Source organism: Ursus arctos, unplaced genomic scaffold (genome assembly GCF_023065955.2).
Source record: "Ursus arctos isolate Adak ecotype North America unplaced genomic scaffold, UrsArc2.0 scaffold_5, whole genome shotgun sequence".
Classification (NCBI taxonomy): Eukaryota; Metazoa; Chordata; class Mammalia; order Carnivora; family Ursidae; genus Ursus; species Ursus arctos.
Genome location: NW_026623067.1, coordinates 22,384,380 through 22,404,230, shown reverse-complemented (window position 1 = coordinate 22,404,230; position 19,851 = coordinate 22,384,380). Strand labels below are relative to the sequence as shown.

General features: G+C 35.6%; 1 protein-coding gene across 2 annotated transcripts in view; it reads right to left on the bottom strand.

The window, feature by feature from the left end:
- The window catches only part of SRFBP1 (serum response factor binding protein 1), a 62,199-nt gene that overhangs the window by 31,471 nt on the left and 10,877 nt on the right, over positions 1–19,851 (bottom strand). For both annotated transcript variants that reach the window (XM_026507822.4, XM_057307073.1), the window contains exons 2-3: positions 18,987–19,075; positions 17,868–17,940 (exon numbers count right to left, since the gene is read on the bottom strand). In XM_026507822.4, coding sequence (XP_026363607.1) covers positions 17,868–17,940; positions 18,987–19,075 — 162 coding nt within the window. The remainder of the gene's footprint in view (positions 1–17,867; positions 17,941–18,986; positions 19,076–19,851) is intronic.

Sequence of the window (19,851 nt, the reverse complement as noted above, 5' to 3'; positions counted from 1 at the left end):
AAAAAAAAAAGACCCACCAATAAGCTGCATAGGAGAGACTCATCTCAGACCTAAAGACACATACAGATGGAGTGGAGGGATGGAAACAGATAATCAATACGAACAGAAACAAAAAGCAAGCTGGGGTAGCAAAACTTATATCAGATAAAACAGACTTTAAAACACAGACTGGAGACTGAAGGGTTTGCTACATACAGTATCATGGCAATAACAAACAGTGACAGTTTTATTTCTTCCTTTTCAATTTGGACGCCTTTCTTTCCTTTCTCTTGTCTGTCATGGCTAGGACTTCTAGCACCATGTTGAATAAAAGTGGTGAGAGTGGGCATCCTTGTCTTGTTCTTGATCTTAGAGGGAAATGTTTCAAATTTTCACCACTGATGATGCTGTGAGCTGTGGACTTGTCATATATGGCCTTGATTATGCTGAGGTACGTTTCCCTCTTTACCCACTTCATTGAGAGTTTTTATCAAAAGTGGATCCTGAAATTTGTCAAATGCTTCTTGTGCATCTCTTGAGATGATCATATGATTTTTATTCTTCATTTTATTTATGTGGTATATCCTGTTGAATGATTTGTGGATATTGAGCCATCCTTTCATCCCTTGAATAAATCCCACTTGACCATGATGTAGAATCCTTTCACTGTACTGTTGAATTCAGTTCCTTAATGTTTTGAATTGAGGATTTTTTCATCAGGATATTGGCCTATACATTTTTTTTATAGTGTCTTTTTGTTTTAGGCATCGGAGTAATGTTGGTCTTATAGAATGACTGTGGAAGAGTTCCCTTCTCTTCAATTTTTTAGAATGGTTTGAGGAGGACAGGAATTAACTCTTATTAATTAATTAATTAGTTAATTAATTAATTTCTTTGAGACAGAGAGAGAGAGCACAAGCACAAAGCTCAGAGACAGAGACGGAGAAGCACACTCTCTGCTGAGCAGGGAGCCTGATGCGGGGCTTGATCCCAGAACCCTGAGATCATGACCTGAGCGAAGGCAGATGCTTAACCAACTGAGCCACCCAGTCATCCCTTAACTCTTCTTTAAATGTGTAGAACTCACCTGTGAAGCCATCTGGTCCTGGACTTTTGTTTGTTGGGATTTTCTGATTACTGATTCAGTTTCATTATGAGCAATTAGTCTGTTCAGATATTCTATTTCTTCCTGACTCAGTCTTGGAAGATTGTGTTTCTAGGAATTTACCCACTTCCTACAGGTTGTCCAATTTGTTCGCAAAGAATTGTTCACAGTAGTCTTATGATCTTTGTATTTTATCCATTTTATTTATCTTTTGAAAGAACAACCTCTCAGTTTCATTAACCTTTTCTACCGTGTCTCTGTTTTGTTTATTTCCATTCTGATGCTTATTATTTCCTTCCTTCTATTAACTCTAGGCTTTGTTCTTTTTCTAGGTACTTTCGATGTAAGGTTAGTTTTTCCGAGGTTTTCCTTGTTTCTTGAGGTAGGCCTGTACTGCTTAAACTTCCTCCTTAAAACTGCTTTCCTTGCATCCTACAGATTTTGGAGCATTGTGTTTCCATCTTCATTTGTCTGAAGGTATTTTTTTGATTTCCTCTTTGATTTTTTGCTTGACCCACTGGTTGTTTAATAGCATGTTGTCTAGTCTCCATATATTTGTGTTTTTTTTCGGTTTTCTTCTTGTAGTTATTTGTAGTTTCACAGCACTGTAGTTGAAAAAGATGCTTGATATGATTTCATTCTCTTAAATTAATTGGGACTTGTTTGTGGCCTAACATACAATCTGTCCTGGAGAATGTTCCATGTGCACTTTAGAAGAATGTGAACTCTGCTGTTTTGGATAGAATGTTCTGATTTATCTATTAAGTCCATCTGCTCTAATGTGTCATTCTAGGCCAATGTTTCCTTATTAATTTTCTGTGTGGATGATCTATCCATTGATGTAAGTGCGGTATTAAAGTCCCCTACTATTATCATATTATTGTCAATTTTTCTGTTTGTGTGAGTTAATATTTGTTTTATATATTTAGGTGCTATGTTGAGTGCATACATATTTACAAGTGTTCCACCCTCTTGTTGGGTTAACCCCTTTACCATTATGTAATACCTTTTTTCTCTTCTTACAGCTGTTGTTTTAAAATCTGATATAAATACTGATACCAATGAAGTCAGTAAAGTTGCAGGATACAAAATCAATATAGGCATACCTCGGGGATATTGTGGGTTTGGTTCCAGACTACTGATATAAAATGAATATCACAGTAAACGGAGTCAAATATTTTAGTTTTCCACCACATACAAAAGTTATGTTTATACTATACTGTGATCTACTAAATGTGCAACAGAACTATGTCTAAAAAACAATGTACATAGCTTAATTTAGAGAAGTCATTGCTAAAAAATGCTAACCATTATCTAAGCTTTCAGCAAGTCATATTCACTGAACACAGATCACCATAACAAATACAATAATGAAAAAGTCTGAAATCTTATAAGAATTATCAACATGTGGCATAGAGACATGAAGTGAGAAAATGCTACTGGAAAGTGGTGCCAATAGGCTTGCTCAACACAGGTTTACCACAAACCTTCAATTTATAAAAAATGCAGTATCTGTGAATGCAATAAAGAGAAGCACAATAAAACAAGGTATGCCTATAAAAAAAATCTGCTGCATTTCTACACGCTAACAACTATCAGAAAGAAAAATTAAGAAAACAATCCCACTTGCAATTGCACCAAAAAGAATAAAATAAGAAGAAATTTAACCAAGGAAGTGAAAGACCTTCTCTAAAAACAATGACGCTGATGAAAAAAATGGAAGATGGCACAAATAAAAGGAAAGTTATTGCATGATCATGGATTGGAAGAATACTGTTAAAACATCTACACTACCCAAAACAATCCAAGATTCACTGTAATCCTTATCCAAATACGGAGAGCATGTTTCACAGAACTAGAACGAATCATCCTAAAATTTGTATGGAACCACAGAAGACCCCAAATAGCCAAAGCAATCTTGAGTAAAAACAAAAAGCAGGAGGTATCACACTCCCAGATTTCAAACAATACTGCAAAGCTATAGTAATCAAAACAGTATGGTCTTGTCACAGAAATAGATATGTGGATCAATGGAAACAGAGCAGAGCCCAGAAATAAACCCATGCTTGTATGGTCAATTAATCTACAACAAAGGAGGTAAGAATATACAATGGGCAAGAGACAGCGTCTTCCATAAATGATGCTGGGAAAACTGGACCTACACCCTACACCCTAACAAAACCAAACCTCAAAATGCATTCAAGCCCTAAATGTAAGACCTAAAACCTTAAGACTCTTAGAATAAAACATGTAGGCAGTAAGCTCTTTAACACTGGTCTTAGCAATATTTTTTTGGATCTGCCTATAGGCAAGAAAAACAAAGCAAAAATAAAGAAATGGGACTATAGCAAACTAAAAAGCTTTTGCTCAGCAAGGGAAATCACTAACAAAATAAAATGGCAACCTACAAATGGGAGAAGATACTCACAAATGATATATCTGATAAGGGTTTAATATCTAAAACATATAAAGAACTCCTAAAACTCATTACCCACCCCCCCAAAAAAAGAATCCGATTAAAGAACAGGTAGAAGACCTGAATAGACTGAAGACATTTTTTTTCCCCAAAGAAGACAAATGGCCAACAGGTACATAAAAAGATGCTCAAAATCATTAACCATTAGGGAAATGACAATCAAACCACCATGAGATATCACCCCATACCTGTCAGACTAGCTGTTATTAAAATAACAAAAAATAAGGAGTGTTGATAAGGATGTGGAGAAAAGGGAACCCTCGTGCACTCTTGGTGAAAATATAAACTGGTGCAGCCACTGTGAAAAAAAGTATGGATGTTCCTCAAAAATTAAAAACAGAACTACCATATAATCCAGCAATTCCACATCTAGGTATTTATGCTCAGAAAATGAAAACACTAATTTGAAAAGTCACATGCACCCTATGTTCATCACAACATTATTTACAATAACCAAGACCAAACATCCTAGGTGTCCACTGACAGATGAACGGATAAAGGAGATGTGGGCGCGCGCGCACACACACACACACACACACACACACACACACACACATTACTCAGCCATAAAAAAGGATGAGATATTGCCATTTGTGACAACATGGATGGACCTACAGGGTATTAAGCTAAGTGATATAGGTCACACAGAGAAAGAAAATACCATATGACTTCACTTATATATGGAATTTTAAAAACGAAGTAAATGAACAAACTAAGCAGAAACAGTATCATAAATACAGAGAATAAGCTGCTCATTGTCAGAGGGAAGGAGGGTAGTCGAGGTACTAAGAGGTATAAATTTCCAGTTATACAATAAAGAAGTCACAGGGAACGGAAGTATAACATAGGAAATACAGCCAATAAACTTGTCCTAATTTTGTATGATGAGAGATGGTAACTAGATTTACCATGGTGATCATGTCATAATGTGTACAAATGTTGAATCTCTCTGTTGTATACCTGAAACTAATAAAATGTTGTACGTCAACTATACTCCAATTAAAAAAATAAAAGAAACCAAAAAGAGTTGAGTTTAATTTTCAAAATAATCCTCCTAATAACATAACGGAAGATACAAAGCAACAGACTGTTAAAAACTCATTAGCTAAGTACTTAAATATTTGAAGATGAAGTAAGCAGGGCAACTTCTGTTTAGTGCGGCACTTCTCAATGGTGGGAACAATAAAAAGACACAAATTACCGTGGGACATTTTTCAAATCGCACATACCTCCCATCCATTATGATCTATGTCCCCAGGCATGACGCTTCAGGCATTTACCCCCTGCCTCCCCCACCAAAACCACTGTTTTAGAGGTTCATGAAGGCTATGACAAGGATTCACTCTAGTTTTCTAAGAGTATACATGAAGTGGCAGTGACTGCTGCCTAATCAGATAGATCCAGAGGATCATAAAAACAGGAATCCATGAAGTTCACCCAGGAAATATAATGCTGCCTGTCGTATGCAGACAGAAATAGGGATGAAAGAGAAAGCTGCTCAGTATGAGAGAGGCCAAGTGACAAAAAAGTTTTTAAGACCCATGAGGAATCAGACCGGGTGTGGGAGACAATAGGAAGCTAATTTAGGTTCTTGAGCAGAATGATACAATAAAACAAAGTAGTTTTACTACTAGGAAATTTTACTAGTGTCAGGTTTTTGCTGGCAGCCAGTTAGAGAATTACTAAATGTCTACAAATAGTACTGTCTCACTTCAGTTCCAAGCTGACTTTCATGTTTAAAATTACATCTTCATATTCTAAAAACTAAACTGTGCACATCTTTCTACTATAAATTATTTTCATCAAGATATGAGAATAATTACTGATATGAAAATGATTACAATCTCAGTGGGCAAACACTGAAAACAACTTGCGTAATGCAGTATTTCTAAGTTTGCATTTTACCTCACAGGAGATTTCAAATAATTTAGCCAAATGAAGCTCTAAAACCATCATGTCATTATATAGCCCTACCTCTCACAGTAGAAATACTTTCCAGAAAATAAGACAAAACTGCTTGCTTAAAACCCAAATGACTAAACTGGATTACATTTTTTCAGGACCAATTTTAAAAAAAAATCTACACTGTTCCTGGCACACAAAATTATTCACTTCTATCATGTCTAAAGAGGTAGGCAGAGAGAAGTTCCAGCATTTACCTCAACCTGAAGATTCTGAGAGCTGTTTTGCATTCTAGTAAGTCAGAGGAGACAGACTTCTTCATTCTAAAGACTCTCTTCTAAAAAAATGGCTGGCCTTGGGGAGAATAGTATACTGTTATCTGACATAAAATTTAAACATTTGTTTAAAAGAACATACATTGTGACCAATTTATAAGGAGTAAATGAAATGCTTAAAACCGCTTAATTTTTACGTTTTTTCAGGATAACATGTTAAGAACAAAAATAATTAGTGAAGGTGACAGGCATAGAGATATTACGTTTATTACTGACTACATCAAATAAAAAGAGAACAAAATTACAGTTGGTCTGAATATGCTATATTTGCATTTTTACTCCTAAAATATTTCATCGACATATATTTGCTAGTTTCCCCTATCCAACCACAACCAGAAACAAAACCTCAAACTTAATGGACAATTACCTAAGCCTATAGCACATTTTCCCCCCTCACAGTGAATCAACTTGGGAATTCATCGAAATGCCTTAGGGAAATTACACTAGGTGACTGAGCCAGTTTTTTCCTATAATTTTGGAATTATGACTAAGATACAGAGATGTGCTAACAGGAATATAGGAATGTGCTGAGAGTGGTCTTTAACTAAAAAAAATAAAGGAAAATCTTCCAAAGTCCCAAGGAAGTCAAACTGTTTGTTATTCCTTCAAGTATTTTCTCTAGAATCTTCAAGTTTCTGTAATCTTTTCTAGGGGCATATGAAAATAAAATCCATACTCATTTCTTGATAATACCTCCATGTGTTAATGGTTTAAAAAGACTACTTCAATTAATATTAGAATCATATTACATTCAAATGTGTTTTAAATATAATACCAAATTTGGCAAGAAATGAAAATTTTTTGAAACCTAATCACTGCTACTAATTCATGGTTCCAAGGCAATTATTTTGGTATTTAGTTTCCAGATAATATTTCTAAATGCTAAAATCACACACAAAATCTTCTATAGATAATAAAGCACTCTACCTTTTAGAAAGGCCCAACTACCCTAATTATGTCAAATTTTGAATAGATTGCATTTTTTTTCCCAAGAATCAATGATGATATATTATTTCATCGTTTTTGCTTTTCTATTAATAGTGATCATTAAAATTTTAATGCAAAAACACATTTCTTTATAATACCTAGTTATCCTTGATATAATTATATATTTAATACTTAAAGAGATTAAGGTTAGTAAAGAACATGGACCACAGATTCTGACAGATTTGCACTGAATTCTGGTTTTATCTATCAAGCGCGTGTGACTTTAAGCAATTATCCCCTTAAGCCCCCCGTTTTCCAAGTCAGTAACACGGAGCCAAAGAGGAACCTTGGAGAGCTCCTATGCAGATTAGGACGAGTACGTGTAGGCTGCAGCAAAGCGCCCAGCACAGAGGAGGCGCTCAACAACCACCAACTAAGATTATTACTAAGTTGTTTATGAGCAGCAGCGTTCTAACATACGAAGTTGAATTTCCTTGTGCTAGAAATAATAATGTAAGTCTGGGATGTGAAGTCGCTGCATTGTATCCTGCTATCTAACTGGAATACAATTAAAGAAAAACAAGGAAATACTCAATTTGGTAAATAATAATATTTCTTTTTTTTTAAAATAACTGGTCACCCTTCCCAGGAAACCTTTCTTGATTACTAGCTAAAAGCAATTTTTGCTCTTTAAAATCTTCAAAGCACCTATTGTAACCCTGTTTTTAAAACTGTGTGTACCAGCTTCTTTCTCTGATAGTGTTAGATTTTTGCAGAGCAGGAACAACAAATCCTCTGGCATACAACCTTCCATAGAGACAGGTTTAATAAACATGCATGAAAAAACTAAGTCAGTAATTGCTTCCTATCTAGTTATCTTGCCTCCAATCTCTTTTCCCTCTAAATCAATCTTTCATAGTCCTTCAGATTTATCTTGCCAGAAAACAAATATGATTACTCAAAAACCTTTGACAATCCACATTTCCTCAAAGGCTTTCAGCTTGATTTCATTTACCATTGTGGTCATTATCATCAACCGTTTGTGATTCCATTCATACCACATTCCATCCAGGATATGAATTCATCGAGGAAATACCTGCTGAATGTCTGCTTTTTGCCAGTTAGTGCACTAGCACTGGGTAATAGCCTATTCTCAAAAAGGTGACATACAAAGAAAGAATCACAGTTCAATGTGCTAAATACCATACAAGAAAAAGAGAACTGAGCACTCCTACCCAATCATACCGCGTACTTTCAGACCTATATGCTTTGTTCTTGGTGTGCTCTCTTTATGGAGGCTGCTTTTTCCAAAGCAGAATCATATCTATTCTAAGAGCTGCAACTCAGTATCCCCCATTCACTAAGGTCTTCCCTAAGTCCTGTAAGTAATAAAATTAACTGATCCCTTTCTGGGTTTCTACCACTCTGTGGTTATAATACTGGTAGAGTACGTATCCTAATCAGATTCATAGGCTTGTTGCTTGTTTCCCACAGAAGAGTATGTTCCCTGACAAAAGAAATCTATTCATCTATATACATAGCAGTAGGTTCTAAATTAAAATGTATTTAACTAACCTGAGCACATAATAGAGAATTTATAATAGCTGTTCTGGAAATTCCTAATATTTTTTTTTCATTTGTACTTTTTGTTTTTATTTTCTGGTTGAAAAGTTTATGGATTTTAAGAAGATAAATCATCACTGATGAACTGGAATGCTATCTTCGATTGTGATGAACAGAAGAATAATTTTTATTGTTAACTAAACCAAAATCCACAATTTCTATTTTAATATACTGAGTCTTAAGAGAAATCGGTAAGATCTGTTATCACGAAATAACAATTCTTTGAGTAGCCTAAACACTAATACTAGTTATTCCAACATACAGGAAAGAACAGAAAGCATACACGGTTTCCGTTACAATAAGAATCTAACAATGTAGGACATGTGTTCAAGTTAATGAGTGTGAATGTTTCAATGTAATTTGTCTCCATTTAACCAAAATTCAGGTGACATCCAGTTAAATAAAAAAGAAAATCCTATTTTGCAAGACCAGTTATTTACTGTTATTATTGCTGCTTTTCCCCAGGGCCTGTTCTCTCCCATTGTGGATTTCCAACAAAGTATGTTGTAATATTTGCCTCTTTTCTCAAACACCACATTATTTTGCACTGGAATTATGATAGTGGTATTGGTTGTCCAAATTTTTAAAATTAATAGTTGAAAAGGGCTTTGGGTACTTTCACAGTTAGCAGGAATGTTCTGCCAAGGTTTAAGTTCAAATTTCCAGAATTACAAAACTTAAAAAATTAAATAAAAACAATACAAAAAGAAATTAAAAATATTTTTTAAAGGGTCATGTGATACTCCTTTTTTACTTCCTAACCCTCAATCCTGTTTACACACTCACTTCTCTTTGAACTAGGGTGATCTTGACTGAAGCAATTCCAAAGTCAGTTTTTTATTTTAAAATTAGGTGTGTGTAATGACTCAGTAAATGCTAATCACATCTTCATCACTTGTGCCAACAAGGACCTCTAACTTATCCTTTGTTTTCACATAGAAGCAAGCAGGTTCAAAGCGAGGATGGGGACCACTTTTATGTGCCACAAATGCTCTTACTTAAAAGATAAAAGTATTTTAAGGCTACCAGAGACTTGATATACTATTTTCATATCAACACAGCTTAATAATGTAATACTGTTAAGGGCTTCAGGAATATGACTTATTCAAAATGCTGGCTTAAAGCCGCAGAAACCACATGCCAGGAAGCAAACCCAAATTCCAATGTGATGATCTGTTTCTAAACGCTGTTTCATGAGTGTGAGGAGAGCAGTATATACTGATCTTTTTTTAAAATACCGCTAGGACTTCCTGTTTATCATTTCAAATGTCACAATTGAATACAGAAAGCTATTAAATCAAGGCATCCTACTGTGCTTTAGAAGCAGTAAGAGTTCTGCCTGTAAAAAAAACTAAATTAGAAGGCAAATGGTCTAAGAGCAATGGCTAAGGTGAGTGTGAAATGAAGAGTCTATTCATCTTCCATTGCTGACAATTAACGTTAGAAACAATGACTGGTTTTAGACTCTTCGCAGTCAGTAACGGGTCAGGATTCTACTTATCTACGGAGATGCAGAGCAACCTTGACATTCTAAATAAGGCCAATAAAAGTAAAAAAAAAAAATTTGCTTAAAATTCACTCCGTCAGGTAGCTAAGGAAGAAGGGAATACAAAGAGATTCCTAGATTTCTGGCTTAGGAAACTGGATGAATAGTGTGAAAACCAACATCAGGAAGAGAAAAAAAGAACATCTGAAAAAGAGAGTTGTGGTGAGTTATAAAATGTTAGGGCCAATATTCAGGCACTAAAACCTTTCAGAATATCTACTCATTCACTGTTTCTTCTGTATTGTACAACACACCCAGCACCCCAGGTGGCAGACCAGTGATGGACAGCTAACCCAGGACGGGCTGAAGACTTCAGCCAGCATAGGTTCTTCCTTTGAACAGAAGGTGTGAGGATTCTGGAGTCGAGGCTGCCACTGTAAGGTGGCCTGGACACACCTAGGGAGTGAAAACTGTCTGGAGAGTTGGCGAGAAAGAGAGGGAGAAGAGGGGTTGGGGTGGAAACTGAGGAAAAGCAGAGATGAGCACATAATGAAGGGGAAAAGGGGCAAGAAGGAAACACATACATGAACCAGCTAAGTTTCTGAGAGCTCTCTAGATCCCGACTATAGACCCCAGCAAGGTTAAACTGAGTTCCAGCCCTTAGACTTAAACCCCACTGTCCTAACAAAAGGCCTCTGTAGCTTAGCTCAGTGAGTTGTGTAAAATGTTCAGTTTCAGGTGCATGTGCAAACACCGAAGTGGAGCTAAATATAAGAGTGCACGTCTTACAGGAAAGATTTGCCTCAGAGAAAGATTATAGTGTCCAGAATAGTGATGGTAGTTAAACTTGCAAGTGGCCAGGCCAGAGAGTTTAGTGTGAGAAAGAAAGAAAATGAAGGGGAACACCACCGTATGGGTCAGAGTCAACCCTATTTAAGGATACTGATCAACAGGCAGGGAGGAGCTAAATTCACTGGGTGCTAGGGGAACGGGAGGTGAGGAGGTCAAGATCACAGTGGCTATACTATTAGGAACAAAGAAGCTATTCTACTAAGGAAAAGAAGACAGTGAGAGGCAGTTAGAGGAGGATGATAGGTGTTCAGGCACAAACTAAACAAGCATATTAGCTGAGGAACAACCACATTAAGGAAGAGTCTGAAGCCATCAGTGAAATAAGGCATAAGTAATAAAAGGAGCAAAAGAAAGGGACATGGCAAATTAAGAGGGATTGGCCCTGAATAGAAGGGGAAAAGAAAAATCAACCTCCACCCCTGCCCCCAAGACCAGTAAGAACAAGCCTAGGGTTAGTTTCTGAAGAAACAAAGACTTAAAATAAACCTTAGAGAGTTTCACCATATGCTACTTTTTAAATACCAAAATACAAGGAAGATCATATTGAAAACAATTATTACCATCATAAAATGTTAGATGCTAAAAGGGTAAATGTCTAGAAAGGCCTTACTCTACCAAAAATACAAAATAAATAAGTAATTGCCATTTTGGTAAAGTATTTCAGGAGTGTAAGTAGTAGTATGATAATATATAAAAATATGTCAGCTGCGGCTTTGTAATTAAAAGATAAATTAAACACATTAGATGCTTTGCCAAGTGTCTGTGGCAAAAGGGCACAGACAGAGTAGACGCTTTGCCAAGTGTCTGTGTCAAAAGGGCACATGACCTTTTATGCTCACCAACAGTGAATAAGACTGCCTGTCGTGTAGTAATGTCCTCTCCAACAAGAGATATTTTTTCAGATTCACCTTAGTCCAAGAGCCACTGATTTTTACATTCCTCAGTCTATCCCTTCACCTATTATATGAGCTATTTAATAAAGTGTCCACCAGAATAGATATTACCAGTAACTGCAGTAAGAGAAAAGCAAACAGGGAGAGAAAAGAGAAGAGAAAATGTAATGGGACAAGTAGAAATAAAGGAGAAAAATTCAATAATCACGCAGGTCGCACCACTCTCCTGGTGCCTAGATGCCGCCACTCTTCTGGAGAAGTACCTTACTTGTCTCCCTCTTAGTAAAAATACCATCCTGAGTTTTTACTGGGGATCTTTGAAGTTAACCTAAAGGTTTCAAGAAATTATTTATTACTTGATTTCTTGAATGCACTAGAGAAAAATAATCTAAATAAAGAGTACAGGTTTATGAAAGGGACTTATAAGTCACAGTATGGATTGTTGCAAAACCTGTAGCTATGAAAGATCACAACACACATATGTTCAAGGAATTTGGGAAGTAAATGAGAAAGAGAAATATTACACTTCTTCTGTACTTGGACTACTGTCTGCAGCTTCCAGGTTTCAGAGATGAAGAAAGAAAACAGGACTTTGAAACAAATTCAGCCTTAAGCATTTGTCAGACATCTTCTTACAGATAAGAAACAGGACGGGGATGGGGAGGAGGGAAGGAATGCTCAGGATCACGAGTAAGAACAAAAACCATTTTGGTTCTATCAGCACAGTTCTGCAAAGTAGGCTAGGCCACGGAGGAAATACAACTTCAGAAACCCATCAATAATTATGATCAAATAAAGGGGTTTGCACATTGAAAATAATACTGCTAACTTCGAAGACACTACCGCCACCAAAACCACCTAGTTCATCGCTCCCTTCTTGAAACATTCTCTTGGTTTCCTAGATGCTACACTTTCTTGGCTCTTTCTCCTCCCCTCGCTATACTTTTTCAGTCTCTTTGACTTACTCTTCCTCATCTCTCTAAGATCTAAATCTACAGCGTCTTGGAGTGGTCAGGCCTCTTTCCTTGCTACTTACAGTTACTTCTAACTTTGAACACTTTCTTTTCTGGGTAGGAGACTAAGATACTAACAGATCATACAATTAATCCCATTGTCCCTCACTTCCCCCAGCAACAACCATAAAACCTGGACATACTAGAAAAAGCCCTGACTGAAGGAGATGGAGAGTAAATGGAAGCAGAAAGACTCTGATAGTGAGTCTAAGCTGACTAATCCGTACGTAAAGATGGGGAACTATACAAGTAAGTATCATCTCTTCAGAGTGGAGCCTAAGGAAAACTGCAGTCCACATGGTCAAGAGCAGTGGCAGAAGTCAGTGTGGAGAGTACAGCCATTAGACACTAGTACTGAGAGAGCAGGGGAAACCCAGAAGGGAAAGAACCACCTAAGAGACTCTTAAACCTGAACCACTCATGCAAAGAACTGATTCAAAGCAGGTCCATGAAACAGAAAAGATGTGAACTGAGGCTGGAGCTGCCGTCTGCAAAGCAAAGTTTGCGGGTAAAACCTAACCCAAAACGTTAACTGCTAAAACAACCACTCTTTGTAGAAAAATAATCAAACTCAGAATCTCTGTTAACTTCCATAATGTCCAGGGTAAAATCCAAAAGGACACAGCACAGGAAAAAACAAGAAACAGAGATGCCTTCTCATTCTCCATAGGCAAAAATGGCTATTATCAATATCCTCAATGATTCATACACGTATATATCTGTAAAAACTCCCCTTAATGAGTTATGACCTTATCAGAGAAACGAAAAAATCCCAGCAGAGAAACAGTAACAATAAAAAACTGTTAACTAATTTAGCCACAGAACGTCTATTACTGGATGAAAGACTACATGATATTCACAAAGTCTCAAAGTTATTACCTCACAAATTACTTAATAATTGCAAACAGAAAAAGGTGCCTTTAAAACAGAGAAATCTGGCAGACATCCAAACCAAATGACTAGAACTCAGCATCACTAGTAAAGGGGTAACCATGGATATGACACAATGCAGTATTATTCTTATTATATTGTGCAATTACCATTTTTCCATAGGTTTGAAATATTTTCCAAACAGTTGGAGGGAAACATAAACAAACAAACACACAAAAAAGCCAAAAGACTATTACAAATCAGGGAAGAATGAACGCAGTTGTCCTGGGATCCATTCACTTTCTTTATCAGGAAGAAACTCCAGGAAGAGTAGGTGAAGGAGTTTAACATACTTGTTAATAATATGCTGTTAACTGGTCCTCCTGGTAAACAGACTAATGATTTTTGTTAGGAGCAAAGTCCTTACCTAAAAAATGCTCTTAGGAGGCTGTCCCTTGTAAGGAGGCTTACAGTCAACAAACCTAAAAATCTATGGACTTATGAGGCATGGCCCACTGAAGAAAATCACTTAAGCCAGCCAATCCTGGGAAACAGAATGGAGAAGTCTCAAAATCTAAATGCTCTTTACTATGAGGTAATAACTACACTTCCTCATTTAGAGACTTCATTTACTCTGGGCCAGAAAGTTATAGGAAGGATGTAGAAAGGAAGCACATGTGGAATCAACCAGAATCCCAGATCTCTCTCCTTGCTTCATGTGCCTCTGACTGCATAGCCTTGAAACTATTAGTAAAGCTGGACTGTAGGCAGGATCTCTGTATATGTGTCTGATTTGATTCTTTGTATTGGCTTACAGGCAAAAGATGAAACTGTCAGAAATAATTATGATCCTTAGATCATAACTTAATTAATACTATTACTTTAGTAGGATAAGTGAACTAAATGTTAATTTGATACAACTAATTAACACATTACCCTTCCAGGAAAAATAAGGCATCTTTTGCCCTATGACATTCATTGGAGAAAACAACCAGAAGCATATGAAATTACAGAGAAATTTCTCAACAAATTTTTAAAAAGCAAATACAATCAGAAATGTCACAAAAGGTTAATTAATATATGAAACTATATGATAAATCTATAATCCAGTGGATGTTTGCAGCCCAGAACTCTTCTAAACATGTCCTATGAAAGAAGAATCTGTGTAATTTACAGAGCTGGGGTGAAATCCAAATGACAGGATATAAATATTATCATAATCTACACCATTTTTCCTATTTGTGCTCCACTACTGCCAAGCACTTAGAAACTGGCTATGAAGGGGCATGAGAGCAGGCAATCCTAACAGCTGATGCGAGCTCAAAGGTTGGTTTGAGTAGGAGACCTGAGCACATCAAAAGAAGGGAAGAAGGAAACAAAATTAGAAAGTTTTAAAATAGAGAAGTAAGGGTTGCAGGCAGAGCAAGGTCCCACAGAACCCACACGTTCTCAGTGTACAGGAATATCTAACATACCGAAAAGGAACAGCCTCAACGAGGAACAAGTAAAAAAAACTAAGCAGAGAGAGGTAACTGAAAATACTTAGTTGTGAGGAATTAAAGAATCTGAAAACATGTCGCACATCGTTAAACCTTTGTCCCCTAGAGGCCAAATATCAAGTTTATTATTAGATTCTCTCATCCAATCTCGAGGAGAGTAGAATCTAGATATATTTCAGGAAGTTCTTGCCTGACTGAAGCAGCACAATTAAATAACAGGTATTTGACCTTAGGCAAGCTGCTTGTCTTCTCTAAGCCTCCATTTCATATTCTGTAAGATTGGGACCAGAATGATACCAACTTCATAAGACAGTGGATATAAAGCACACAATATAGTACCTGGCACGTAGTAAAAGCTCAGTAAAAGCCAGTCATTAACCTTTACTATTTACGAAGGAATTTCTTGAACATTTTGATTGACTTCAGTGTATGTCTTAATTTTACCATCTCCTTTTCTAGCTAACTAACAGGAATCTGTAAAAGCTGATAAGCTACTTTAATTTCCAAAGAAAAAAGAACTGTTTGGAAGACAGTACTTATACTAACATTGAAGCTGAAAGCAGGAATACTATTAGAAAAGGCAGCAAAGACTTGGTATTCATACATTATAGTCTATAAAATTAGAACCTATGATTTTATAGTATCATAAAGATCAGTGAATTTTTTTTTCTTGGCCAGAAAACACAAACTCCTATTTCTAAAAATATCTCAGGTTTTCTTCTTGAGGAAGTCAGCTTGCAACAAAATACCCTATTATCATAGAAAGCAAGTATAGGACAATATGTCATGAACAAGTCTATAAAAATGTAGTGGTATATGAGCCACAGGAAAAAATCATCTGGAAAAACAAATAAGTAGAGCTTTTTCTCCAAATTTAATTGAGACTGTAAGTTTTCTGTTTTCTGACTATTTCTTTGATACTCCCATGTAGATAATGAACACTTCCTTAAGAAATCACAAATGACTGTTCAATTTAAAAAAATCCTCCACGCATTTGCTTCTTTTAGAAAAGTAGCCTAATTTTGTAGAAGAATCATGAATGAGAAATAAAATTTCAAATGTAAGAAAAATGTACAGTCTTCCTAGTACACTTTTTATTCTGGATTTTACATTTAAATGTAGTCCAGTTTTTAAACAGCATTATGAAAGAAGTTGATGTCAGAGTATCCAATCTAGACCACTACTACCAAGAATTCGAATCCATACACTATAAATTTTACAAATGCAAGGAAAATACAGGCTATGAATTTTCTATGAGGCAATGATCCCACAGTGGTCTTAAATAATCATAGTAAACTAGGAAAACAAACAAATAAGATCACAACACTGCAATCTTGTAAACCTATAAACTTTAATTATCATTCAGCCTGATTTCCTGCTGCTGATGAGGCTTAAGAATAACAGAAAACAACTTTCACATGTAGATCAAACAGGACTTTTCTTTCTAATTAAATTAAATTTACTATCAAGAGCTACAGAAAGGAAGATTAACAAATATATTTTAATCTCAAACTCTTCACACACTGTATATAGGCTTATTGTATGTAATATATCCTTTCCAGGGTAAAATAAAATCAGCAGTTACGCAGTAGTTCAAAGCATCTGAATAATTTAGGACTGCAAAAATGACTATTCAGGAGAAATTATAGGGAAAAATTTAGGTAAGGAATGTAATTTAGTAAGGACCTTGGTTAAGAGAAAGTGAAAGAGAAAAAGGGATAAATCGTAATTTCCTATCTTAGTGCTACACTCAAAACAAAAATCTCTATAAAGATTTTATTTCTCAGAGGAATTTCATGGGAAAAGGAATGAAAAAGCCTACATCATGTATGATCTATAGTGACACAAACAGTAATAAGGACCCACATATAGAATATTTTGACTGAATGACTAGATAAAAGGGGGACTGAAACTTTGAGAAAGATACAGCGAATGGATTCTGTGATTTTTGCAGACCTGTGTAACATAAGACAAATAAAAATACTCCACAAAAAACATAACTCACACAAAGAATCATGTCCCACCTCTATTTCTCGTCAGATTAACTGTGATAACTTTGTCCTATAAAACACTTTATCATCCCTTCCAAAGGAAAAAATGGTGAGAAGCTTTGATGATCAAACTCAATTAAAATATTGTTAGAGAATTCTCTTGCTCTTTTATCTATCTCCAAACTTGGAAGTTATACCAAAATGTAATAGTTAAAACATACATGCAAAATGACCCTGCAATTAAGGTAATTGCTGGTACCAAATGTTGTTTTTAAGTTCTGCAATGAAACAGTCTCCCAGACATTTAATAGTATGTCATTTGGTAAATGAAAGTTTCCACAAAGTAAGAGCAGTGAGAAGACCTAAAAATTATGCTATTGAAGAGTCTGGCTGAAAGAAACAAAAATACGGATCATTTTGGTCCAGCACTAATTTTATTTCAAGTTACTACAGAGCTGAATAAAACGCTGACACCACCACACAAAAATTTATTGAGTTGGCAATAGGCAAAGCATGATGTCAGCCGCCAATATCACCGTCCGCATTACCAAATAGCATGAACGCTTTAATTCTCGAACTTAATGTAGACTTTATGGGTAAAAGTAGAGTAAAAATAAAAATCTCAGGCATAAGGCATTATTAAACATAGATGAGTTTAGTTTGGCATAGTTTTGATGTAAATTATTCTAGGACTTTAACAAATTCAGTAAAGAACATGGAAAAAATGCAAGCTTAAACCTATTACAATTTTCTAAATGTGCTACATTCTTCCCCAAACAGACCCATAAAATTAAGTCTTAGTCAACTGGCAATAATATTCAAATAACTAACAACACACACACACACACACACACAGAGCAGGCTGAGAGGAGACACAGAAACACACATAGATATACACACCCACACAAGGCCTTACCTTCATAGCATGAATTTCTTCAAGCAATCGCTGTGCCCGTCTCTGGTTTTTTAACAGTGCATCTTCAGTACCCCTGTAAAAAATACATGAAAATATATACCCAGGAAAAGCATGTATTTTAGACTCCAATCATAATGAAAAGGCTCTTCATTTCTTTTAGAAAAGCATAAATAAACAATATTTACATTGTGGAAATAACAAACATCATCATGCTGCACTGCCTTGAACATCCCCACTGCCCAACACAGACACCAATTCCATCAACAAACCCAAGTTTTTGGGACATGTGAGTGTTATCTAGCATTATATTAATGACTATTACTATTGAGAGACAGCTGGCCTTCTAATTCCTTAATGAGAAGGCCAAATAATACTTTTTAATCACCTGCTTAATGGCACCTTGCATTTAATGTAACATAACCTTCATAAGCTACAATTAAAGGTCAGATATAATTTTATTAAATAAAACTTTGTTCTTTGGAATTAAAGGAATACATAAAAAGAAATACCTGCTTACATCAGAGAGAAAGGTCATTTATGATAGAACAAGAAATTAATCAGGAACAAAATACATGTGAAGACTAAATATTCATGCTGAAAGTGTAAAAACTGTTAACGGGCTTACTCTAATACTAGTGATAAGGAAACTACAAAATATTATTAAAAAATAGATGGAACATAATGTTTTGATAAACACTTGCACAAGGTAATGAAGACTTCCAATTACTTAGCAATTCAAGGAATAAACTGATATAAAATCTTTTTAACTGATTCAAGGTATTATTAGATTAAACTACATCAACATCTTGAAATAACTTCCGATAACGTAAAACATAAATAACTCCGAAGGACTTTCATTCTGAAAAGACCAGAAGGAGAGCTCTGAAAAAACAGCAGAATTCATTGTGTACCTTAAGTCAATGTGGCCCAAACCATGCAAGGACATGCTGACACAGCACAGTGTAACCCACTCAGAGCCTCTCTCCATATAAAACCAAGTGTTGTATGAGTAAGATACTTAATTATTCCTCCTGGTCCCACCCTCAATTTTGTAAATACTGAATAAAAACAACTTTTGACATTTTATTAGTCATAGGACCATGACTACAAGTGACTAACTTTTTTGACTTCAGTCTGCCAACACTCCTGACAAGTTTTCGGATAACCAGCACTCGGATTCTCTTCACTTCTTTTCTCATCTTCACAACCTTTGAGGAATAAAACCAAAATTAGAAAGGTTCTCTCTTAATTCGAGAAGAAACATACTTTATTTTGAGTCTTAACAGTACAGATTAAGTCTAGTCACTTTAACCAAATTTTCAACCATATTCACAGTCTGATGAAATCAAACTTCTTCCATAAACAGTGAAGGAGTAAATCAACATTCTAAAAATGTGTCTGAGGACTAAAGAGAACCAAGCTATGATTTTTTAAAAAGTCACAGCATTCTCGGTGATTAGTATTTTGATAGTGCACTTATATTTTGTGCTTGGAACATAATAAACGGTGAGTTCCCGAGATCAGAGAGCATCACATTCATCTTTTCGCCCCTGTGATTTAAAACAGAGCTTTACCCATAACGGCAAGAATTTAATTTACTGAATCAGTGTTTATATGACCAAAAGCAAATGTATGAAAGTGATAATATTTTACTTATTTATACAGCAACCCTTGCATTTGTTTCTGGTAAAAAATTTCAAGCGTAACTTTAAAAGAAATGTGAAAAACACAAGGGTGCATGCGTATGCACACAGACAGATGCTTTAAATCATCCCATTAGACAACAGTGCTGAACTCTAAGAACAAAAAAATGGAAAGACTGGCCAAGAAATGGAAATATTCTAATGATGAAGAACTACATGTTATAACAGTACTTAGCACAACAGGATGCTATCATTTTGAGTTTATATTTTGCCTGTCATTATTAGCAGTCATCTATCTTATCCTTTCTCCTATAATATCCTTCTTCGCCTTCTCCACTTTA